The sequence below is a fragment of the Cyprinus carpio genome, chromosome B2, assembly GCF_018340385.1.
Source record: "Cyprinus carpio isolate SPL01 chromosome B2, ASM1834038v1, whole genome shotgun sequence".
Classification (NCBI taxonomy): domain Eukaryota; kingdom Metazoa; phylum Chordata; class Actinopteri; order Cypriniformes; family Cyprinidae; genus Cyprinus; species Cyprinus carpio.
Window position 1 is genome coordinate 9,481,231 of NC_056598.1, and position 27,421 is coordinate 9,508,651.

Consider the following 27,421-nt stretch of genomic DNA (forward strand, 5'->3'; position numbering starts at 1 on the left):
AGCTGCCCAAACATACCTGGATGTGGAGTTTCCTTTCTGTTGACTTACCTTTCCCGATTCACTTGCAGCCAATTGGATTATCACTCATTTGGAGGTGTATATACACTGGTGGACACTCACATGGACTTATCAACACACTGGGATTCATAGACTTTTTAGGGTATGGACCAACAAAACTTTGATTCTTTTAACAGCCTTAGTTTACTGGTTTTTTATTGTGTTGTTTTAAAGTGTTTTTTGTGAATATTGTATATACAACCACTCTTGCTCTAAACGTATTTCTGTTTATATCATTCTTTTAACACCTGCAATCCTCTACACACAGTAAAATCTGACCCCCATTTTAAACTTTTTAACCCAGTCTGTTAGGCTGATCGTCACACAATAAAGTTTTCTCACGAGTCAATGACACATGATGTATTGTAGTAATGTGTCTCTGGTCATCTGATCTATGTACTTTCAGGGGGCGTGACTTTGGATGTGATTTGCAGGGAGGGTGGGACGTTTGCTTTCAGTGCAATCAGGCTAAAGCTAGCATTTTCCAAGATCTCCTACTGCACCTTTAATAATAATAAAAAAATGTTGAAAGTTAGTCAACTAAATTTGTTTATTTAAATGTAGCTAAAATAAATTGATTGCAACCACTAAGTTAATTATTTATTTTATTTTTTTAGTAAATTCAAGTGATCTTTTTTTTTTCTTTCTTTTTTTCTCAGTGTAGCCGAAAAGCTTATCTTAATGATCAGTGAGTTTGTTGTTTAACTGAAACTCACATAGTATAAAAACCTGTTTTAAGAGATCATCATTCCATTTGTTGACATTAGTGGCACTGGAAATTACATACACTACCTTCACCCTCTTCTTGACTACTTAAGATCAAGAATGTCTATAAAGAATTATCTGAACTTTCCTTCTAATTGCTAATATAAAGCACTTGCGCCACTGGCAACAAACCAGTGTTGCAGTGTTGAGAAGTATCTTGTTTACTTCTGTCAAACAACAGCATTGAACCTACCTGTGTGAGTTTCCATAAATATTCTATTTTTCAAAGTTTGTGTGCCCTATAACTCAAGATGTATTAAAAACAATTTGCCATATAATTTTAGATTCAAGTTATTAATAAACATTTATTTTGGAATCTTCATTTTCCAGGCCCTATATCATTCAGTCCTGGAGATATGGGGATCTCAATGAGGCTCCATTTTCAGATTTTTTGATTACTACCCATTTTCAGTGCTTGAAAATAGGGCTGCCACAATTATGACAAAAATCGTAATTTTTCGATTAATTCCCTTGAAATCTGTAATTGCAATTATTAATTATGATTATCACAATTTACATTGAATGGTGTTTATACCATTGTATAACAAGCTGAAACACTCTAACTGAAAAAACTTTTAGTGCTTTTCTTTAGTATTAAGTCCCTCAATTGACTTAAATATTACATCGGATTGGTTTCTTTAAATTATTAAAAATGTACAAATATGAATGGTATTATAATATTATACTAAAATTAAAATAATGGGGAAAACCCTTAAGATATCGTAGAAAGAAAAAAAAACCCATCTTAAGCACACAGAATAACGTAAGTGGACTTTGAACGATTAATTGCCGCTTTGAACGATTACGTAATTGTGGCATCTATAATTGTAATTATGATTAGAAATTCAATTAATTGTGCAGCCCTATTTGAAAACCAAATGTTGGTCACTTGGTGTACAGCTGATTTTTACTGTATTTAAAGCAGAATGTCTGAAGAGTAAGTAATGTTGAAACTAGAAAGAAATCTTGTGTACCTCTATCAAAACAATTTTATAGGCCATACCAGTTTAAGTGTCATAAATATATATATATATATTTTTTCCAAAATTTGCATGAAGTATTGCAGTTATCTTAATATGATTTAAGATTCTGGTTCCCTAAGAAACTTTTCTTTTGGATTCTTAATTTTTTAGGCCCTGAATGGTTGATATTGAGATCCCAGTGCAGCTATATGTCCAAATTGTTGTATCCTTTTCCCATTTTTTCAGTGGTCAAAAACCAAATGTGGTTTTGTGTTTATCTAGTCATCACTGTTGACACTGTCAAATATTCAGATAATAACAGTGAGCCATGGTTTAGGGATGTACAGTAGATACTACTTGATCTGATTATGCATCACATTATATATATATATATATATATATATGTATATATATATATAAAACAAAGTAATAAATCCAGGTGAGTCATCTCTGTTGACAGTCAAATATGCAAATAATAACAGTTTGATGTGAATGCAATGTGTGGCAAAAGAAATAGATTAATTAGAAATAAATTAATACAGGTTTGGGACAACATGACAGTGAGTAAATAATAACAGAAATTAAATTTTAGGGTGAACTATCCCAAATGACAGTCGACTGCATGTTTTGCAATAGGCTTACTGTCCCTTTAAGACCTCCATGCATCTAATATACAGATACGCATACATTTTTCTCTCGACTGTTTACTTTCATTTTAGACATAACCACCTGCGTCAACATGTAAACCTTTGTGTTTTGACAGTATTAGCGCAAAAGATAACTTTGTTCAATAATCAAGGCGCTGTTTGACAGGCTTTAGCGGGTGCGCTTCAGGTGTATGCGGCGCTAAGAAAAAGCATGGGTCAGACCGTGCGTGAATGAAACATTTAAAAGCACATGCAAATAATGAGAGCATAACTCCCGTGAGAGTAACTCTACTGCTGAGTCAACAATGATGTGAATGTGTACAGGTATTAATTATAATTGTGTTTTATTTTAAATTCACACAAAATCCAAAATTTTTCTGCTACATATATGTAAGAAAAAAAGGAATTTTTTTTATGAGTTTTGCATTCGTCGCAATTGTGACGTGATTTGCGTGTTGCGCACGCTCTAGCTTCTGTCCGCGGGATGTCTGAGCAGAGCGAGGTATGTATTGTGTGCAGTCCTGTTCAAAAAGAAAAAAGAGTGTTATAAGTGAAATAATCACCAATTAAGTGATCGTTTTGTCAAAAGGTAGATGAGTTGCACAAGTATGTGATCTTCCCCTCTTAAAACTGTTTTTTCCTGCATATGTGAAAGTTTGACCGAGTGAATGCAGTATCACGTTGTGTTGTATGGTAGTGTGAAAGTTGGCCTTTGAAGCGTGTCTGCTGATATCTTTTCTATGTTCGACTGTTTGACTGGAGAAGGCTGATCAAACATGCACTACATTGAATGCAAAATCATGCAGGTATGTTTATGTATTGTTTTTTATGATTTCTTTGTTATTTGTGTTCAGCCTAATTGGTTATATAAAATGCTGGAATGTGCGTGATTTAAAGATGTATATTTTATGAGTTTGGTTAGTGTCAATGTATATTCAGAGATATATATAAATGCATATTGTATTCTTTCACTGACTGTTGATACACCTGATGTGATATTAATTATTACTTTTTTCTTTATATTCTTTATTACTGTAAATGAGATGCATTTGTGAGCTCGCTTCAGTCCGCGGGATGTCTGAGCAAAATGAGGAGAAGGCTGATCAAACATGCACTACACTGAATGCAACAAATAATTACTGTATTTTTCAACTCATGCAGATAAAGAACCTCAGAACCAGCAATTGGACTCCAGTTTTTATATATTACACAACACAACGCAGAGTCATAGCCGAGTTGTGGTAACAGAGACTCGCGAGCCGAACCGGCTACATTGGTGTCGTGACCCGGATTCCCAGAAGGATCAACGTCAGATTGACTGCCGGCTGTTGCTGAGTATTGCATATTTCGTTCTATGGACTGTGTTGAACTCTTCCTTTCCTGTCGAATCTGCTGGAGAGAAAGGTACAAAGACTGAGTATTACAATACCCCCCCCCCCAAAAAAAGAGAAATAACTTTTGTCATATTGTTGTAATTCTTTTTTTTGTAACAATGTCATATACTTATGTGGTGGAAGATGCATAGGATGAAGTATACATTGGTGGGGGGAGAGGGCAGTTCTTAAGGGATATGGCTCACACTCCTGGAGCCACAGGTATTGCTGACTCTCCATTGTTTTGCTCCACATGCATAAAAATGGATAGACAGGTTTCCAAGTCAGACACAACTTCTGCTGATTTATGCAACCTCATTACACAGTTGGCTCATGAAATAGGACAGTCCATTTCAGCCCAGCTAATGAAGGGAAGTGAGAATGAGGAGAGAATGACTAGCAGCCAAAATGTACGTTTAGAACCACTTTCTGCTGACCCTCATTCACTAACCATGACTGGTGTAAAATTGGTGATGCAGTCTGATGTGAAAGAGCCACCAAGCTTTCGTGGAGAAAGCACAGATAAACTTTCTATCCACGAGTGGGAAGAACAGATTGACCTCTATTTAAGAAAGAGAGGTGTGCCTACAGGAGAACAGGCTCAGGAAATTATGTCAAGACTTGGAGGGAGTGCGAGAGACATAATTAAAATCACATTACGCAGTAACCCATCATTAAAACCTGGTGAAGACCCAAAAGTTATTACTGATATACTAAAGCAACACTTTATTGAACTGACATATTCTTTAATGCCACTCGCTGACTTCTACAATACCCTACCTACAGTGGGAGAAAATGCGATGGACTACTGGATTCGCTTGAATAAAGCTGTTGACGTGGCAGGGGAGTGCTTGAAGAGGCAGGGATGCTACCTTGAAGATCCAAGTAAGGAGGTAACCATGATGTTCATAAAGCACTGCCCAGATCCAGCTCTTTCTGCGGTTCTGAGTTCAAAAACTGCTGACAAGTGGAAAGCTAGTGAAATTCAGGAACGCCTCGATGATCACCAGACACAACTGAAGATTCAGCAGGTGCTGAGAGATATGCTTCTGCAAACGTGCAGGCTGCTGCAATTGATGAATCAACTTTGGTGGGTGCTTCAATGAGACCACAAAGCCAAATGGATGCTGTGAGTGACGTTGCACATCGTCTGATAATATCAGCCTTCAGACTCTCATAGCTCAACTTGATCGTGTGTTAAAGCAGAACCATCAAGCAGCAGTCCAGGCACCATACATGTCAAGCGGATTCCAGTCTTTCCGAAAGCCATGCAAAGTTTCCAAAGCGACTGACCACTGTACTACCATGCATTGCAGGCAAGATGGGTTGTGTTTCAAATCAATCAAACCCTCGAACAAAAAGATGATAATGATGACTGGGAGCAATGGTATGAGCACACATCCCAATCAGAAGGTGTTCAAGTAGTTCTGCAGAATTCCCAAAGAATTTAACTATTTAGTGAATTATTCTATGCTCCAATGATCATGAATAAGACATTCAGATTCAAGGGAATGCTAGACTCCTGCTCCATGGCTTGCACAGTAAACGAAGCAATGGCATCTAGGATGCTAGAAGAAAAGGTAATCACAACAGATAAGCCGTTAAATGAGCAAGTCATCCTGGTTGGCTGTGGGGGTCATCAAACTCAGTGTATCGTCCCCATCCTTGTGGTTCCAGGGCAGAAAGATGACCTCATTCTCGGATCTAACGTCATAAAATTCATCATGCATCAAAATGAAGAGCAGTGATGACTATTGGAGGGTGACTGGTCAGAGCTGTGACATGTCGTTGTCTTCTGATACTTCTTAATTCCTTGACATGATGGCAGGGTTGACAAGATGGCAGGGTGTCGATACTTCTAACAAGATTGGGAATGTGAAGTTGACACAAGCTGTAACACTCTTGGCTAGACATGAGCATCTTGTATAGGGGCAGACTGCCGAAAACACCCCTATGTCCCCTGGCAGCACAGTGGTTGTCGAACCCACATCTTCAAAATCCATGCCGCAAAACATTCTGGTCAGTCGGGTGGTTACACCCATGTGGGGTGACAGATATGTCCCCATGAAGATAGTGAATCTCTCTGATCAGCCAGTGACTTTGAAGAGGAATTGCAAGATGGGTGATGTATCATCCTGAATGGCTGCTGAAGATTTTACGGTTTTCCAGAACTCCAGTCAGGTTAAGGCTAGTGATCAAGTAATGAGTTTTTCCGAAGCAAGCGGTGAGGATGTTGAGAAGAAACTTGCAGAAGTTGGTCTGAAAGATATAGACCTCAAGTCGTGCCAAATCAGTCACTCTAGCAAAAGGGAGTTAGTTCAGCTTTTAGTCAGCTATAATGACATCTTCTCGAAACATGCTTTGGATTGTGGTGAGGCAAAAGGCTTCTCTCATCGCATCCACCTGATGGATGAACGACCATTCCGCCTTCCTTACCGGAGAGTTCCACCTGCTCATTACCAACAATTAAGGCAGGTCTTGACAGAAATGGAGGAGCAGGTCATAATAAGGAAATCCACCAGCGAATTGGCATCACCGCTGGTGATGGTATGGAAGAAGGATGTGAAGAAGATTTTTATTGGTCAATAAGTGAACCAATCAAGTATAATCAATGTGAATCTAGCCATTTTTGAATCAAGTTATTCTACTATTATAATCATGGATCTGCCTGTGTGTGTAAATGCCTGCATGAGAATGGAATGTGCAGACAGTGCAGGGGTACAGTATATGGTGTAGCTGCACACTCTATTTGGACATTAGACAAAATATATGATGAGACCTCCTTGGTGCAGACATTACAAAAATACAGTATATGGTAAAGTTGCATGTCCTGTTTTGACATAGGAAAAAATATATGATTAGGCCTCCTCGTTTTACTTAAAATAAATTCTACATCCTAAAAGCAAGCTGGAGACACAGCCAAAAAAGGTAAAAGAGTTGATAAACAAAACCATAAGTATGAAATGTATTGAACATGGGCACACCTTCGGAAGCACTGTATAAAACAGAGAACCGACACAGACTCGACAGACTGTTCTGCAGAGCTTTCTCTGTTTTATTGTCTCGTGATAATAAAATCTCAATTCTGGCTTCAAAACCCCAAGACTTCGAGAGTGATTCTTCTAGACATGGCAGAAGCCACAACAGATGGTAGTTTGAGGATTTGCACCAACTTTAGGTAGCTCAATGCCAGGACTCTAAAAGACGCACACACACTCATGCATCAATCAGATTGTCTGGCAGCTCTGGGCGGAAATGTTTATTTCAGCACTATGGACTTGACCTCCGGCTTCTATAACATTCCCATGCATGAGGAGGATAAAAAATACACAGCATTCACCACACCACTTGGATTACATGAGTACAATCGTATGCCACAAGGTCTGTGCAATAGTCCGGCATCATTCATGCGAATGATGCAGAGTATATTTGGTAACATGAACTTCACCCAGCTATTGTGTTACTTGGATGACTTGCTGGTATTTGCAGCCACTGAGAAGGAAGCCTTGAGTAGGCTTGATGTGGTATTCCAGAGACTCCGCCAACATAATCTGAAGCTGAGCCCGAAAAAGTGTCACCTTATGCAAACTTCTGTGAGATTTTTGGGACACATCATCGAGGGGGTGGGGTTGCTGTGGACCCAGAAAAGGTGGGCGTGATTTCACGCATGACCAAAGATGATCTTATGGAGGATGACGGAGTTACTCCTTTAGTAAAAAGGGTTAAATCTTTTCTGGGGATGGTCTTTTATTATCAACATTTCACATCATTCCACCATTGCCAGACCATTGTTTGCCCTCACTGCTGGTCAGAAGAGGAAGGGAAAAGGAAATGTCACAAGAAAGTCTGGTACTTTCAGAATACTAAAGCCCTCCGACTGGACAGTGGAGTGCTCTGAAGGAGAAGCTGTTGAACTGCGCAGTCCTGGCGCAACCTGATTCAAGACCCTTGATCCTGTCCATAGATGCTTCTCTAGATGGTTTAGGGGCGGTATTGTCTCAAATACCCCTGGGTGAGGACAAAGCAAGGCCCATTGCTTTTGTGAGTAAAACACTTAGTGCTTCACAGAGGCGATATCCAGCCCACCGTGTAGAATCCATGGCCCTAAAGTGGAGTGTCTGTGAGAAATTTAGTCATTGGCTTAAAGGACACACATTCTCCGTCTGGACGGATAATAATCCTTTAACGTATATAATGACTAAACCCAAGCTTGATGCTTGCGAACAACGCTGGGTCGGAAAGTTAGCCCCTTATACCTTTGAGATACATCACAAAGAGGGCAACAAGAACATTGTGGCTGATGCTCTTAGTCGAGACCCTTTTTCAAAAACAATCGGTCATAGGCTGCTAAATGAACAGTATGAGAGGTTACTGTCTGAAGCTGAGGGATTTAGTGAGGAAGGGATCCAGGATACTTTCTGACTAAAAGTTCAATGTCAGCAGCAGGGGTCGGAGACTGACCCAGGAGAGATCTTTCCAGTGGCTAGCTCGGGTACTTGCGATGTTGGCGACGTTCATGCCATTTGTGAAGCTCATGACAACTGGGAGCTGGCAGCGGAGTCTAGAGCAGCACAGTTGATGCAATCTGTCCAGCAGTTCTTCCCCCCAAGTCTGGACACATTACCTGAATTCCCCCTACAATAACTTCAACAAAGACAGGAACAGGATCCTAACATATTTGTGGTTGTTCCTTTTGTGACTCGTAAGAGAAGACCTTCCAGACTTGAAAAAGTGAACCTCACCCCAAGTGCTCTTGCCCTCAGCAAAGAATGAGAGAGACTTACCTTCCTGGATGGCATACTCTATCGAAAAATCAAGGACCAATTAAGTAAGCACAAGATATTAATTTGTGTTCCCTCAGAGTCTTAGAGCCAAAGCGTTGAGTGGCATTCATGACCTCGCTGGACATCAAGGGCAAGCAAGAACGCTTCATTTAGCGAGGCAGAGATTCTACTGGCCAAAGATGGAGCAAGACATCAAGTCTTATGTTAAATGTTGCCAGAGATGCATTCTCGCCAAATTACCTGAGCCATCTGCTAGAGCCCCATTGGAGAGTATCAGAACCTCAGCACCCATGGAATTGGTATGTTTGGATTTCTGGAGCACAGAAGACTCTAGGCAGAACTCTTTTGATGTGTTGGTGGTCACGGACCACTTTACAAAATTAGCTCACACATTTCCATGTGCAAATCAGATAGCTAAGCAAGTGGCCAGGAAGCTGTGGGATCACATTTTTTGCGTCTATGGCTTTCCTGAACATATATACACCGACCAGGGTGCTAATTCTGAGAGTTGCTTAAATTGTCAGGAGTGGCTAAGTCGCACACCACAGCGTATCGTCCAATGGGCAAATGGGGGAACTGAACAATTTAATAGGACTCTAAGAGCTATGTTGCGTTCTTTGCCTCTCAAAGCTAAACATCAATGGCCCTAACAAATCCAGACCCTAACATTTGCTTATAATGCCACTGTGCATGAAACAACAGGTTTCTCACCTTTTCATCTCATGTTTGGCCGTGTATTCTGGTAGATGTGATGTTCAAACAGGTACTCCGAGATCCTGTGGTGGTTGATTATGGCAGTCACGCCAAGACACTACTCTCTCATCTCCATGAAGCAGCAACCATTGCACAGCAGCATGCTGTCAAAGAACAGAAAAAACAAGCTCAGGGATATAACAAGAGAGTAAAAGGCACTCACCTATGCGTTGGAGATCGTGTGTTGATTGCTAATAAGGGAGACTGGGGAGGAGAAAACTTGCCGACAAATGGGAGTCAACCCTCTATGTTGTCATCAACCAGAATCCCCTGACGCATACTGCATGGTACAGGATGAAAAAGGAACTAAGAGAGTTGTACATCGCAATCTTTTGTTGAACATCAGCTTCTTACCCATTCAGACAGAACTTAAATGAGCCAGTAACCCATATCTCGATGACTGTGATGATGATAGGGAGTCAGTTGCTCATCCACAGCCCCAGGATTCTGCAGATTGCTTGGAAAGTGAAAGTTCAGAGAGATGGACAAGCCTCTGGGTATTAGATGAAACAGAACATTCCCTGAGTCAAAGCTCACAAAGTGAAACTGGATCTGTGCAGTTCCATACTGAGGGAGAACAGCAGAGCCTTTTAATGATCAGACGGACTGTTTTAGTCTTGATTGTGACAGAGCTAATCCCAGAGTGGAGGAAAGAGATATGCCCAATACAGAACAGCGTAGAGACACCCAGGGTGTAGAAAATACTCAAGAACGAGTTACACGTGCTGGAAGAGTGGTTAAGAAGGTCAATCATCTTATTGAATCTATGACACAAAGACAGTTAAAGATAAAATCACTGACAAACACGTTGAGTAGAAAGTCCCAGTCACTACTCACCTTGTTTTAAGAGTTATTCTACAGTCTAAGTTCATATTCTCTGATGCACTTGAGCATTATCTCTGTAGCTGTAAAGTAATTTATTTGATGTTATATAGATAACAGGTATTAATTATAACTTGTGTTTATTTTAAATTCACACAAAATCCAAATTTTTCTGCTACATATATGTAAGAAAAGATAATTATTTTTATGAGTTTTGTGTTCGACGCAGTTGTGACATGATTTTCATGTTGCGTGCGCTCTAGCTTCAGTCCGTGGGAGGTCTGAGCAGAGCGAGGTATGTATTGTGTGCACTCCTGTTCAAAAGAGTATTATAATTGAAAATAATCACCAATTAAGTGATCGCTTTTGTTAAAATGTAGATGAGTATGCAAATGTGTGTGATCTTCCCTCTTAAAGCAGTTTTTCCTGCATAAGTTAAAGTTTGACCAAGTGACTGCAGTATCACGTTGTGTTGAATGTAAGTGTGAAAGTTGGCCTGTGAAGCGTGTCTGCTGATATGTTTTCTATGTTCGACTGTTTGACAGGAGAAGGCTGATCAAACATGCACTACACCAGAGGTGGAAAGTAACGAATTACATTTAATCGCGTTACTGTAATTGAGTAGCTTTTTTGTGTACTTTTTCAAGTATTTTAAAAAATTTTAATTTTACTTTTACTTAAGTATATTTTGTTTGAAGTATTGTACTTCGCTACATTTTAAAACGCATTAATTACAGAGTAAAAAAAAAAACGCTTCCTGGAAACTACTGCAGTAAATAACGGGCAGGAGAGCAAACTGGTGCTAAAATCACAAGAAAGATGCAGACGGACAGACAGGCGTCATGGTGCAGACACTGCTGAAAATGAAACCCCATAGTATTCTGCTGAAGTTGAACTCGAAGGAAATGAACTGAACCCCTGGCCATATTTATGCTCTATTATGCAGTGTAGCCTAAGCTGTGTTTGACTAGGCTATAGGGAGACCAAACTAGCAGTTTATAAAATCTCGACATCAACCCTTGGCAAGCATGTAGAGGTAACCCAGACAGCAAGCAGTTTCGACCAAGAACCAGCCCAGATCTGGCCTGCATGGATTTCATGCAGGCCAGATGTGGGCCGGATCTGGGCCAACACTATGTTGCTGTTTGGGAAGGTTAATACTTGGATTGTTGCATTGGTGGTTTAAATGAAGCTTTGACAGTTTTGCAAAATGTTTTGCACAAATTAGCCAAAAAGACAGCGGTGCAGGGTGTGCAATCTGTGATAATATCGTAATTGTTGTTTTAACGATGTGCGATTTGACTTTATTAGTATTTTGCCAAAAACCAAACAAAACAAAACAAAATGTTTTGCACAAATTAAGTCTAGTGAATTTGCACAAATTAGCCAAAAAGACAGTGGTGCAGGGTGTGCAATCTGCGATAATATCGTAATTGTTGTTTTAACGATGTGCGATTTGACTTTATTAGTATTTTGCCAAAAACCAAACAAAACAGTGAAGCAGTGAAGTCTAGTAGATTGTCTTATTATTATAAATAACTGACTCCTTCAACTAGTTTGAGATTAATAGGCCTATCCCAGGGGTGTCAAACTCAGTTGCTGGAGGGCCGCAGCCCTGCAGAGTTTAGTTCTAACCCTGCTCCAGCACACATATCATGTAGTTTTCAAATAAGCCTAAATGATCAGATTAGCTGGATCAGATGCGTTTAATTAGGGTTATATCTAAACTGTGCAGGGCTATGGCCCTCCAGGAACTAAGTTTGACACCCTTGGTCCCATTTTTGCCTCCCTCCCACTGTTAAAATGTAACTAAGTAATTTTTACTCTGAGTAAATTTTAAACAAGCTACTTTTTACTTTTACTTGAGTATGTTTTTAGACTGGTACTTTTACTTGTACTTAAGTCAAATTTCATTTATGTAATGGTACTTTTACTTGAGTAGAATGTTTTCGTACTCTTTCACCTCTGCACTACACTGAATGCAACAAATAATTACTGTATTTTTCAACTCATGCAGGTATGTTTATGTATTGTTTTTATGATTTCTTTGTTATATGTGTTCAACCTAATTGGTTATATAAAATGCTGCAATGTGGGTGATTTAAAGATGTATATTTTATGACTTTGGTTAGTGTCAATGTATATTTAGAGATATACAGGTCTTTCTCAAAAAATTAGCATATTGTGAAAAAGTTCATTTTCCATGATGTAATGATAAAAATTAAACTTTCATATATTTTAGATTCATTGCACACCAACTGAAATATTTCAGGTCTTTTATTGTTTTAATACTGATGATTTTGGCATACAGCTCATGAAAACCCAAAAATCCTATCTCAAAAAATTAGCATATTTCATCCGACCAATAAAAGAAAAGTGTTTTTAATACAAAAAAAGTCAACCTTCAAATAATTATGTTCAGTTATGCACTCAATACCTTGGTCGGGAATCCTTTTGCAGAAATGACTGCTTCAATGCGGCGTGGCATGGAGGCAATCAGCCTGTGGCACTGCTGAGGTGTTATGGAGGCCCAGGATGGTTCGATAGCGGCCCTTAAGCTCATCCAGAGTGTTGGGTCTTGCATCTCTCAACTTTCTCTTCACAATATCCCACAGATTCTCTATGGGGTTCAGGTCAGGAGAGTTGGCAGGCCAATTGAGCTCAGTAATACCATGGTCAGTAAACCATTTACCAGTGGTTTTGGCACTGTGAGCAGGTGCCAGGTCGTGCTGAAAAACGAAATCTTCATCTCCATAAAGCTTTTCAGCAGATGGAAGCATGAAGTGCTCCAAAATCTCCTGATAGCTAGCTGCATTGACCCTGCCCTTGATAAAACACAGTGGACCAACACCAGCAGCTGACATGGCACCCCAGACCATCACTGACTGTGGGTACTTGACACTGGACTTCAGGCATTTTGGCATTTCCTTCTCCCCAGTCTTCCTCCAGACTCTGGCACCTTGATTTCCGAATGACATGCTAAATTTGCTTTCATCCGAAAAAAAAAAGTACTTTGGACCACTGAGCAACAGTCCAGTGCTGCTTCTCTGTAGCCCAGGTCAGGCGCTTCTGCCGCTGTTTCTGGTTCAAAAGCACCCGCCTGTGCATGGTGGCTCTGGGTGTTTCTACTCCAGACTCAGTCCACTGCTTCCGCAGGTCCCCCAAGGTCTGGAATCGGTCCTTCTCCACAATCTTCCTCAGGGTCCGGTCACCTCTTCTCGTTGTGCAGCGTTTTTTTGCCACACTTTTTCCTTCCCACAGACTTCCCACTGAGGTGCCTTGATACAGCACTCTGGGAACAGCCTATTCGTTCAGAAATTTCTTTCTGTGTCTTACCCTCTCGCTTGAGGGTGTCAATGATGGCCTTCTGGCAGCAGTCAGGTCGGCAGTCTTACCCATGATTGCGGTTTTGCGTAATGAACTAGGCTGGGAGTTTTTAAAAGCCTCAGGAATCTTTTGCAGGTGTTTTAGAGTTAATTAGTTGATTCAGATGATTAGGTTAATAGCTCGTTTAGAGAACCTTTTCATGATATGCTAATTTTTTGAGATAGGAATTTTGGGGTTTCATGAGCTGTATGCCAAAATCATCAGTATTTAAAACAATAAAAGACCTGAAATATTTCAGTTGGTGTGCAATGAATCTAAAATATATGAAAGTTTAATTTTTATCATTACATTATGGAAAATAATGAACTTTTTCACAATATGCTAATTTTTTGAGAAGGACCTGTATATAAATACATATTGTATTATTTCACTGACTGTTGATACACCTGATGTGATATTAATTATTACTATTTTCTTTATATTCTTTATTACTGGAAATGTGATTTTGAGATTTTTGCATTGTGAGCTCGCTTCAGTCCGCGGGAGGTCTGAGCAGAGCGAGGAGAAGGCTGATCAAACATGCACTACACTGAATGCAACAAATAATTACTGTATTTTGCAACTCATGCAGATAAAGAACCTCTGAATCAGCAATTGGACTCCAGGTTTTATTACACAACTCAGAGTCATAGCCGAGTCTTGGTAACAGAGACACGCGAGCCGAACCAGCTACAAATGCATGTGGTGTTGTACAGTATATGACGGAGGCGCCAGAACTGCAGCTGATAGAATGTGCGCTGTAGCACGATACAATGATATTTCTTCAAAAGCAGATCGTGGAGACATTTTTATCGTCCATGATCAAAAATCGCCACATCGCACCCCCCTAAATATCTATCATACTTCTTGAGTTATAGGCACGGAAACTTTGGGAAAAATAATATTTGTGGCACTTAGGCAGGTATGTTCAATGTCATTGTTTTGACACAAATTGGAATTACAAATGGCTGTATTCGAGCCTTTTAGGCATTTTAGGACACAACATCATCAAGTAAGTAACTTTAACGAATGTTACAGTATTCACTGTAGTTGTTCGCTACTAAAAACGTTTTTTCAGTCATTATCCGTGTATGCCATTGTTTTGCGTTTTCTACTGTTCAGTGGATCAGGAGGCGCTGGCTGGTGTGACTGAGTGGAGTAATTGAGGCAAGGGTGTAGACTTACATTCAAGCTATTTTAAGGCATGAAAAAAATATTTTCACAAGAAAATACATTTAAATATGTCATTTTGAGGATCAAAGATGATTTTTAAGGGATAAAATACTTGACTACAGGGGGACTTTAAAGCTTTTGAGTTACAAGCATGCAAACTTTGGGGGGGGGGGGGAACAAACTTAAAGTGCCATTTCCTCATTTTGGATTGGCACATAATGCAATGAAGATTTTACAGATTTTACTAACCGACCTAACAATCTCTGTGTAAAAAACAGCCCAAAATTATAGTGCTGCCATCTTTGTGAAGTCATTTTTACTCCCCTGTAATTTAGCTCTGAATCTCAAGTGAAAATTTACTTTTTGACCCTCCTCTACAAAGCGATGGATTACTCCGTGAATATCCAACAATGACATTTAATATTTTGGCTTTCATTCTTATACATATTTAACTTTCTTCAGAAAAAATATTAGCAAAATCCAAAATGTGAGCCAGGGACCTCTGGTTGCATTAAGGAATTACCCTATATGTATTTCAGCTATGTATTATAAGTCAAAATGTTTTCTTATACATTAATGCCAACCATATCAGTGGTCCAACAATGATGGACATACGTACTGAAAAAAAAAAAATATACAAACGTTTTTAAGGTAAGTGGTTACAAACAATTTATTTTAGCTACATTTAAAGGTGAAACAGGTGATTGTCTTAATATTTTTTGTTATGCTGGTTGAAAGTCTCTTCACATCCCAATAGCATTAATTAAGTTAAGTGGTCTAAATGTATTTATCTGTATTTATATATTCTGTGAAAGGTGTAGGACCAAGAAATGTTCGTCAAATCAAAATGCTCGTTCCGAGAATGGCAGGCAAACATCAACAACCTGATCTTCCTTCCTGGTTGTAGTACTTTTACTAACTGTACTATGAAGTTTACTCAACTGTGAATAACACATGATGTATTGTAGTAATGTTGTCTCTGGTCATCTGATCTATGTATGTTCAGGGGGCGTGACTTTGGAAGTGATTTGCAGGGAGGGTGGGACGTTCGCTTTCAGTGCTAAAGTTAGCATTTTCCAAGATCTCCTACTGCACCTTTAATAATAAAAAATGTTGAAAGTTAGTCAACTAAATTTGTTTATTTAAATGTAGCTAAAATAAATTGATTGCAACTATTTAAATGTAAATTCAATTAATCAGGTTTTTTTTTTTTTTTTTTTTTCAGTGTAGCTGAAAAGCTTATCTTAATGATCAGTGAGTTTGTTGTTTCACTGAAACTCACATAGCATAAAACCTGTTTAAAGAGATCATCATTCCATTTGTTGACATTAGTGGCACTGGAAATTACATACCCTACCTTCACCCTCTTCTTGAGTACTTAAGATCAAGAATGTCTATAAAGAATTATCTGAACTTTCATCTAATTGCTCATCTAAAGCACTTACGCACTGACACAAACCAGTGTTGTATGTACCTGCAGTATGATATGTGAGGAATGAGGAAACTTTGACACTCTGTCATTTTTAACAAACAATCAATGCTCTTTTAAGTTTGAGATGGCATCGCAAAGCACAAATTGTCCTGCATCTGCATCATTTTAGACACGCGTATGAAACGTTAAACATGTTCATCTAATGACTACAGATGTTCATAGTAGCATGTGCATAAATTATTTATAATGTTTTTTGTTTGTTTGTTTTTTCTGGCCAGATTAAAAATGTGTCCATATTTGGTTTGTTTGTTTTGTCTTGTCTTTAGTCTCTCAAGCAAGACTCCCACCTAACCAAAAGAAAGGTACGTCTTTAACAACATGGATGAGAAATGAAAATAGTCTGTTTTGAACTATAATTGGTCTTTATTAATTTAGGATCAACCAAGGATCTCTTACAGGACCTCAGGTATGTGTTGATTAGATGATTCATAGGAAAGTTATGACTAAATTCAATCAGCTGTTAAATTAAGTTCAAATTTTTATCAAAAAACAAACGTCCTTCATTCCTGTCAGAGTATTACAGGTGTTTTTAGTCCAAACTGACATGAAGCCATTATTAGAAGAGCATAAAGCGACAGGTCACCATGTAAAGTTAACCAACTCTGACAAGTCAAACGAGTTGTTTTTTCGGCGCCCGGTTTGGCTAAAAAGTTATCTGATCTAGCTGGCTTTATGGGAATATGTTCAGTCATCTTCCTCTTCCGGAAACAGGAACTGTTTCAGAACTATTAAGAAATGAGGCAGTCGAATGTGAGAGAAATATGCTTGGACTGATAAAATAGTGATCAATGTCAGCACATACATTGTATTACTGCCTTCTTTATTCTTGGCACCAAAAATGTTTTAAACATTTAAAAAACAATGGCAGAATTTGCCATTTATTGTTATTGTTTATTGGTGAGTTAACCAAATGATTAATCAACTAATCAGAAGAAAAATAATATATTTATTGAGTACATTTTTGTTCATAAAATGGGTTTTAGACTTCAGAAATCGTAAGAGTTCATTTATTTTCAGGTTGAAAGTAGATTTTTAATAACAGATTTGTCATGTGACACTATTGAACCCCACAGTATGTACATGTAAAAGTTGCAATTGCACTAGTGGTTGACCGATATTGTTTTTTTGACAGCTGATGCCGATATCTTGGAAAGCAGGGGGCTGATTGCCAATATAAAGCCGATATAATTAAGTAACAAAGTATTTTTCACAAATAAATATTTAATAAAAATATAATTAGAAAGGAAGTAAACACTGTAACTAACAGGACACTCAGTATTCTGGGAAGTTTGGGTGCATTGGGAATCATATTTTTCAAATAAAGCCACTCATGTAACACTCATTTTACATACAGCACACAGTGAAAATGACATGAATATGACAGTGGACAAATGCATAAAGTGCAGCATAATTTGAAATCACGAATTTATAGTTTAAAGCATTTAATTAACACGGACCGACCGTCACACAGAGTACACGTGATCATGCTGGATAAAACTGCACACTTCACAAGATAAGTTTGTGAAATTAAATGATCATTAGCCATTCAAAGATTTGTTTAAATGATATAAATGCGTATTTGCTTAATGCTGACAGCAAACGAGAAAGTATCATAATGTTTGCCTTTCTATTGCTTATAATATAAAAGCAATCGTTATAATACTTTTTGTATACATTAATTGCTTTGTTTAACCGTTCTATCTGATTATTAGACAGACTTCTATCCACTGTTACCAACGACAGCGAACAAGAGGGAAAATGTGAGCTGTGTGCTCAGGTGCTGCCTTTCTCAGCGCCGTCAAAATAAGAGTCCTGCCTCAAACACATCAGCCAAGCAGAAAAACTTATCGGCCGATGCCGTTATTTGGAAAATGCCAAATTATGCCCGATATATCTGCCTTGGCGATATATCGGTCCACCACTAAATTGCACCATCATTGTGATTTGTGTGGAATGTAAAGGATTCTGTTTACCAAGTTGAAAATCTGCAGGAAGCAGAATGAACAAAGCTGTCATGGGCAAGAAAGATCTCTGGGTCTGTGAAGAGTCGCAAGGAATGAAAGGAGAACCTCATTGTTTAAGTCAAAAAAGCCTGTAGTAGTCCTTGAAGCAATACACTGTCATTCATTTGCACATTGACTTGCCAGCAGCTTGTGATTCGGTGTTTTCATCTTTCTAAATTTGTACTAAGAATCATTTATAAATTTAACAAAAGAGAAGCTTTCAGGTCTCCAGTGGTTTAACATTTAAAAGCAAAGAAATTAAGAGTCATAAATGTTAGTATTGGAAATTCTGCAGTTGTACTGTCTGTGTGTATGTATGTAAATGCATGCTTATATACACACACACACACACACACACACACACACACACACACACACACACACATATATATATATATATATATATATATATATATGAAGAGTTCATTTGCAAAAACAGATAACTCCATTTTATTTTAATTAAATTTTTTTCAGAAATCATGTTTTTTTATTGCACATTCCAAGTAATATTAATCAAACTGCAGTTGGGTTGTTTTGATTAAGTAATTCTAACTTAAACAAATACAGTTAATTTACATAATTAAAGGTCATTGAAAGTATGTTTTTTTTTATTTATTTTTTTTACACATATTAAAAGCTTGTTTTAAAGCAAAAACAGATAACTCCAACAGTTGTTTTTTGGCAAAAGCAGATAACACCACAGTTAATATTTCAGAGTTAAAAAAAACAACAACACTTGTTTAATCACTGTGTGTGTGTGTATATATATATATATATATATATATATATATGTGTGTGTGTGTGTGTGTGTGTGTGTGTGTGTGTGTGTGTGTGTGTGTGTGTGTGTGTGTGTGCGTGCGTGTGCGTATGCGTATGCGTGTCTGACCCTGATGAGTCACTGCTAACAGATTGTCTTGTAACTTTCTCCATCCATTCCAAAGAAAAACTTCCCTTTAAAAACTAATTGGACTGTTCTTAATGAATCTGTCTGATGTCTAACTTTTTGGCTTGTGACAGTGGAAAATGCCTTAAAGAAATTTAACAATGTTAAACATTTAATTAATTTTAAACAATGAATACTTTGAATATTCATATTTTGGCATTACTTAAAGTGAAATGATTATCAATGAAAAATGACAGAATAGTGACATACATATGATAGTTTCTGCTAATATTTCCTTTGGACTGACATCTTTTGGGATAGAACGTGTAAAGTTGAAGCTGCTGTCAGGCCTCTCAGAGGTGATTCACATGAAAGTGAATCAGAGTTTTATCCTCTGTTAGACAGTGTCTGAAGACATTCAATGATGAATGCAAATAAAATGTATTTTATCCGGCTGCTAAAATAGGTTTTTCTTGGCAGGTTTGTCACATCAGAGGACAAAAAGAAGCAGGGCATTCAGAGGGACAACGAGGTTCTAATGCAGAGACGTAAAGATCAGGTTCAGCCAGGCGGAGCCACCATCAGTGTCACAGTACCCTACAGAGTGATTGACCAGCCGCTCAAACTCACCCCACAGGACTGGTGAGCTCATCTATCGCAGTGGCCATCATTTTCAATCAACAGGATTTGCCTGGTTCATTTTGGACTTTGTTAATAATAGATCCATCCCAAAACATGATGATTGAATTGATTCTTTTACCAAAAAAAAATTAATAAATAAAATCAATAGTTTATTTAATAGTCAATTAAGCAGTTTTTAAAAAGGATCAATGCTGAGTTGTATACAAATATTTAAATTGCATGTTAAGGCAGTCTTTGTGTACACTTTTTAATATTTTCTACTACACTTCACTGTGGTTATAAAAAATTCAAGCTGTGGCTGCTCTATTCAAACGTACTTTAAATAATGAAGACATACAATATGTAATAATAATTCTATATGTAATATAATGCATATTTTTAGCAAAATCCTGTAAAGGTATATTGTTGTCTCTTTGCAATTATAAGACTTATAACAAAGCTCTCAATTAAAATTGAGAAATCAATGTTGTCAGATTAGACCTAGAATTCAGACAGCAGACTTGTTTAGCTGTTGAAGTTTATCCATGTTGTTTTCACGAAATAGACGCTCACAGTCAAACGTGGCATCGGAGAATCGCTAATCAAATGCCACTGTTTTGTCAATGCTTTCACCCCCCAAAACTGAAAATAGCAACCTCAAATTACTGATTTTGAATGCTCCTCATAGGCAAAAACTCGGGCCTAACCAGTCAGTTTGAGACTGATTTTGTCGTTGTTTGTTCGCAGGGATCGTGTAGTGGCAGTCTTCGTCCAGGGTCCTGCCTGGCAGTTCAAGGGCTGGCCGTGGCTGCTGCCTGATGGATCTAACACCGCAGTTTTACAAGTTCACTTTTTTTTTTAAATCGCTGTCCATATAGGCAATATTGACTTGTAAATTATTAACTAACAATCTGGTCAACATAAAGTTCTTTATTTGAAGCACAATTCTACAAGAAAGGTAACTTACTGAAAAAGTGTTCATGCTTAAAGTGCTTCACTGAGCTGAAATTTAAACTTAAAACATCTCAAGATAAATGAAATGAAAAGAAAATCTAAATTAAGTGTTTTAACAGCTTCAAACGGAATATCTCATAGCTCAATGTCTTATGGACTACCCATTGCAGTCACATGCCCCTCGGATGGCCAACTCCTGGAGTTTGGCCTTCTTGATCTTTGGCCTTGGCTAAACCAGCTGGCCACGCTCTCTCTAGCATCAAAATCTTCCAGACTTGCCCCCCCTACACTGATTCTTATCAGATCTTCCACTGTGTCTGAATGTAGGGATGCTCTAGTGTCTGATCTGAACAGCTAAACAGTCCCGAAACTGCTTATACTACTGTCTCAGCTAAAATAGTTCAGTTTAGTATGTAATAGCAAAGTGATTGTATTTTGTTTGTTTTTTAATTAAGTTAATTTAGAAAAACGTTTGTAGCATTTTTGGTTTGTTAAATATAACTTTTAGTTTTTTTTTGTTTGTTTGTTTTTAAAGTAATGACCAAGCGGCCAGCATTAGAGAGTCAGCCAATGTTTGATCAGTTTAGCCTTCTCAAATCATCACGACATGATTTGATAAAATAAAATCTATAGATATAAAACAGTTCAAGCATATAACAATGTTTAAACGTTAGACCCAGATAAATGTGCGCTATATCCAATAGTTTGTGCGGAGACGCTTCAGGACATGGAGACGCCAGCGTGATCACTTGCATTTTTTTTCAGTGGATATGCCCGAATTTTTTCACATAGAGGTAAGAGTAATACATCATTCGTAACTGCAAAGGGTCTTTTTTTGTGTGTGCACTCACAATATCAACAAAACATTGTTCTTTTATAAAATAAAGAAAACAAACACGATGTGCTTCCCGCATCTCGTCTTTAACAGGAGTACAAAAATGAACCGAACCTCAGTGAAAACATGCCTCACAGACATGATAAATATATCTATAGAAAGCTTTAAATGATTACTTAATGAAATAAAACAATTCGAAATCAAAAACTCTTTAATTATAATCATAATCCGTAAAGATGCACTTCTCTAAAGTTGCGTCTAATGAGATGGCGAGTCAGGATTGGCAACTTCATCCTTGAGACACAGACTCAGAAAACACTAGTTTATTATTAAATAATTCAAATATCTCCTTTCTATTTCCCCCTGTCACATTTATGGTAATTACTTTTGCCAGTGCTTTGCAACATGCTTGAGCTTATTGTGTGTATTTGAACGGAGAACGTCTCGGTTACGTATGGTAACCCTCGTTCCCTGAAGGAGGGGACAGAGATGTCAAGTCGGTGACCGACTAATTGGGATATCGCTTTGATAGAGTGTAAACTAAACGAGCCAATGCAGATTGGCATGCAATTATTGCATCCAGCTGCTGCTGATCACAGCGTGAGTATAGTAAGGCAGCAGATGCAATGTATACCAGGTTTTCGCTGAGGAGCCGAGCCAGAGACCCGGCGGCTCAGCGGTGGTACAGCAACCGTGGCGACAGGACATGACATCTCCGTTCCCTCCTTCAGGGTTACCATACGTAACTAGACGTTCGCTTTCAGTCAGTCACTCTCGATGTCATGTCAGTGACCAACTAATTGGGATCCCTACCAAAGCGCCATGGGTGCTGCCCCTTCCAGTGCCCTGTGTGAGCCACCTGCGCCCTTATTAGGTGTAGGCCGGGGCTCGGAACAAGTAGTTCTACTCACCATTGTTAAAGCACTACCTCACTGGGTGAGACTGGATAACACTGGGAAAACGTACCCGTTCCGCTTGGAACAGGGACGCTGCAGAAGCCCCATCCTTCCTGAAGGAGTTTTTGGAAGCAAATACACATATAGCATCCGTTTAGGTGTATATGGAGAAATCTGAGGTGATTCAAACCCTCTTGGGAAGGCAGAAGTCTGCCAGGGAAACACTGGCTCTAAGGCTATACTGTGGACTATACGCATATGAGTACCGCTTAGGTCTCAATATAGAACCCAGTCTTCCACGGTTCTCACGGATTCATCATGAAGGCCTGGCGTTTGACATTCCGCCACGTCCAGCTTCCTAGGGTGATGGAGGATCTCAACAGGGTCTTAAATACGGACACTCTGGAGCAGTTTTAGCAAGCCGACACTAACCGGGGCCTCTCGGTGCCACTACCCGTTTGAGGTGAGAACACAGGAGGATACCAGCTCTACACGAAGGCTATAGAACCTAGCGAACGTGTTAGGGGTCGCCCAGCCTGCAGCTCTGCAAATGTCTGTCAGCGAGGCACCACGAGCCAGTGCCCAGGAGGATGCAACACTTCTAGTTGAGTGAGCTCGCAACCTGAACGGGCAGGGCACACCCTGTGCCTGATAAGCCAGGGTTATGGCATCCACAATCCAGTGGGCCATCCTCTGCTTAGAGACGGCATTCCCCTTCTGCCGGCCTCCGTAACAGACAAAGAGCTGGTCTGAGGTCCTGAAGCTTTGTGTCTGGTCTACGTAGCATCTCAATGCTCGGATGGGACAGAGCAAAGTTAGAGCTGGTTCTGCCTCCTCCAGGGGCAGCGCTTACAGGTTCACCACTTGGTCTTTGTAGGGTGTAGTGGGAACCTTGGGCACATAGCCGGGCCAAGGCCTCAGGATTACCTGGGAGTCAGCTAGCCGAAACTCAAACCTCCTTGCCCCTAAGGAACCTGATGACGAGGTCATGCTTACCTAAAGACGTCCCATTCACGGGGTCATGGTATGCAGCAATAGCAGCAACCTGGACCTTGAGGGTGGAGGGAGACAGCCTTCGCTCCAGCCCTTGCTGCAGAAAGGAAAGCACGACCGCAATTGGGCATCTTCAGGGGTCCTCTCGGCGAGAAGAACACCACTCGACAAACAGGTTCCACTTCAAGGTGTAAGCATGTCTCGTAGACGGTGCTTTTGCCGAAGTGATGGTGTTCACTACATCCTGGGGTAGGTCACCTAGAACCTCCGCATCCCGTCCAGGGACCAGACATGGAGTTTCCAAAGGTCTGGATGTGGGTGCCAAACAGTGCCCCGTCCCTGAGTCAGTAAATCCTTCCTCAGAGGGATTGGCCAAGGAGGGGCTGTTGCGAGGAGCACTAGTTCGGGGAACCAGGTCCGAGTGGGCCAATACGGCGCCACTAGCAAGACTTGCTCCTCGTCCTCCCGGACTTTGCACAGTGTCTGTGCGAGAAGGCTCACTGGGGGAAACGCATATTTGCGTAGGCCTTGCGGCCAGCTGTGTGCCAGTGAGTCCATGCCGAGTGTCCCCTCGGTCAGGGAGTAGAACGAATGGCAGTGAGAGGTCTCTGGAGAAGCAAACAGGTCTACCTGAGCGGCTCCGAACCGTCTCCAAATCAGATGGAGTCGCCATTCTCCCGGGAGCAACTCATCGGCTGTACGGTTTGAGCAGGCCCGGAATGTGAACAGCACGAAGTGACCTCAGAACCTTCCGACTCCAAAGGAGGAGGTGGCGGGCGAGTTGCGACATGCGATGGGAGTGCAGACCACCTTGTCAGTTTGATGTACGCAACGGTCGCTATGTTGTCCGTTTGGACTAATACATGCTTGCCTCATATCTGACCTTTGAAACGGTTCAAGGCAAGGCACACTGCTAACAACTCTAGGCAATTGATGTGCCACTGCAGCTGCGGGCCCGTCCAAACCCCTGAGACTGCATGCCCGTTGGTTGTGACCCCCCAGCCAGTGGTGGAGGTATCCGTGTAAACCACAGCATGCCCGGATATCTGCTCTAGGGGCATCTCTGCCCGGAGAAATGCAAGATCTGACCACGGGGGTGAGGGTTTGGCGACAGGCCCATGTAACTTGAACCCGGTGAGTGCCGCACTTCCACGCCCACCTCAGGACTTGGCCATAAAGCCAGTGCTGGAGCGGTCTCATATGTAACAGCCCGAGTGGTGTAAGTGCCACTGCAGCCGCCATATGCCTCAGGAGCCTCTGAAAAAGTTTCAGTGGGACCACTGTCCTGCCCTTGAATGTATTCAAGCAGGCTAACACTGACCGCGCACATTCCTCTGTGAGGCGTACTGTCTGTTAGACTGAATCAAACTCCATACCGAGAAAAGAGATCCTCTGCATCGGCGAGAGTTTGCTCTTTTCCCAGTTGACCCAAAAGCCCAACAAGCTGAGGTGCCAGAGCACCAGGTCCCTGTGCTCGCACAACTGATCCCGAGATTGTGCTAGTATCAGCCAATCATCTAGATAGTTGAGAATGCGAACACCCTGTTCTCTGAGGGGAACAAGAGCCACCTCCGCAACTTTCGTGAAGACACGGGGAGGCAGGGACAGCCAGAAGGGCAGGACCTTGTACTGATGTGCCCGTCCTTCAAACGCAAACTGCAGAAAAGGTGTGTGGCGCGGAAGGATCGATACATGAAAGTACGTGTCCTTCAGGTTGATTGCTGCAAACCAATCTCATGGACGAACGCACCCCAAAGATTTGTATCTTCGTCAACATCTTGAACGTAGCCGATGAAGGGCCCGGTTCAAAACTCAGAGATCCAAGATCGGTCGTAACCCACCGCCTTTCTTTGGTACAATGAAGTAAGGGCTGTAAAACCCCGTCCTCATATCGGCTGGAGGGACCGGCTCTATTGCGTTCTTCGCCAGTAGGACTGCGATCTCTACCCACAGAACAGGGGCATCGGACGCTTTCACTGTAGTGAAGCGGATACAGCTCAACTGAATTGCATAGCCGAGGCTGATGGTCCGCAGAAGCCAGTGAGACAGGCTGGGTAGCGTTGACCAGGTGCTTAGAAACCTACAAGCGGGACCAGTGGAACCACAGCCGTACCCACAGTGGGGCAGCGAGGGGCATGGGGGCCCATCAGGACTGCCTATGCATAGGGCCCGGGATCTTGTGCAACACCCCTGTATTGATGTATCGAACACAGCCCTAATTAACATATTTTAAAACAATAAATATAAATGCCATCATGGACGTTAAACTTTGCTACCAATGTCCCTTCAATTATTTGCTCTGCCTCTGCAATAATGTCTTGGAAAGGTATTTCAATGAATAAATCAACATTTAATCAGATTGTGTATCCAGTTAAAATGAATTGTTCTAATTTTGCAAAATTTAAAACTGATGCACATACTAAAAATATATTTTAAGTTGTTGGACACAGATGAGTTTTTTTTAATAAACAAGTATTTACATTTATGTTTACATTACAAACTATTTATAAACTAAGTTATACGGAAGAGGATTAGGGCCAAGCAATAATAAAAAAATAAAACCATCTCGAGATTAAAGTCATTATATTGGGAGATTAAACTCGTTAAATTTTGAGAAAAAAAATTTGAAATACAATCTTGAGAATAAACTCATGAAATATCGAGAATAAAGTCGTTGTGTTTCGAGAAAAAAACTCGTAAAATTTCGAGAAAAAAAGTCGAAATACAATCTTGAGAATAAACTCATTACATTACACGCCATTAATGGCAATGCCATACGGTTTTAATTTATCATAGCTGTCCAAGTGCCAGAGTGCATTTGGGTGAAGCCAGCGATAACCTTGCATTTGTCCTCTGGTTGTCATTTCTTGTTGGACAAAAGCGAGTAGCCTACATCGCGCAAATTGGACTGATATTTTCTTCTAAAAAGACCTAGCCGCTTGCAGATTCACTTTAAAGTTTGTGTGCTAATTATTATTGTGTCATAATTAGCTAAAGTTGATAGTATTTCTTTGTTACTGAAAGATATAGGCTATGCAATGAACACTGATTGAATGCGTTATTCTCTACATTTCATTTCGACTTTTTTTCCTGAAACACAACGACTTTATTCTCGAAATTAAATGAGTTTATTCTCATGATTATTTCGACTATTTTTCTCGAAATTTAACGAGTTTTTTTCTCGAAACACAACGACTTTATTCTCGAAATTTAATGAGTTTATTCTCAAGATTGTATTTCGACTTTTTTTCTCGAAATTTAACGAGTTTATTCTCAAGATTGTATTTCGACTTTTTTTTCTTTTTTTCTCGAAATTTAACGAGTTTAATCTCGCAATATAATGACTTTAATCTCGAGATGGTTTTATTTTTTTTATTATTGCTTGGCCCTAATCCTCTTCCGTAAATTTTTTTAATTTAAACTAATGAAATTAATTTTATAATTATAATAATGATAAGAAGAAGAAAAGATGCAACAATTGTGAAATCAAGATGTACATAATTTGAATTGGGTAATTGTTTTTTTTTTTTTTTTTTTTTTTTCATGTTTTTTCTTTCTTCCCTGCTATACTTTCTTTTAAATCAATTTTGCACAAAATAAGGTAAATGTTAGCTATATTTAAAGAATATGAACTCTTGAACATGATGATCTTTCGATTTGTAGAATTTCTCCAAAAATATATTTGCCATCCTACAATCAGTGAAGGCGCGGGAGGAAGGTCGGGCCCCTGAACAGAGACAGACCCAGAACCAAACTCAGGTGGTGAGTACACAACAGAGCTGCTTTATTAGCGTGTGAATGTTTGTGCTTTCTGTTTCCTTATCAGCTGAATATGAAAAATTGCTAGGACACATCTCTCAATACTTAACACTTCGTCTTTGCACACCAGTTAATTTTACATTTTAAATTTGCCATAAACCAACAAGACACTTTATCTCTCAAATCAAGCCATTCTTCCAAAACACTAGCAAAGGTTTTTAACCAACAAACACTTTTTCACTCATAAAACGATCTAAAAACACACACACACAGGGTAGCATAT

The 27,421-nt window shown here is 39.7% G+C and overlaps 1 protein-coding gene across 1 annotated transcript in view; it reads left to right on the plus strand.

The window, feature by feature from the left end:
• LOC122136169 (parafibromin-like) overlaps positions 1-27,421 on the plus strand; it is a 282,439-nt gene that overhangs the window by 163,824 nt on the left and 91,194 nt on the right. Inside the window, exon 2 of the mRNA XM_042717950.1 lies at positions 19,561-19,722. Within this exon, the coding sequence (XP_042573884.1) occupies positions 19,561-19,722 (162 nt within the window). The remainder of the gene's footprint in view (positions 1-19,560; positions 19,723-27,421) is intronic.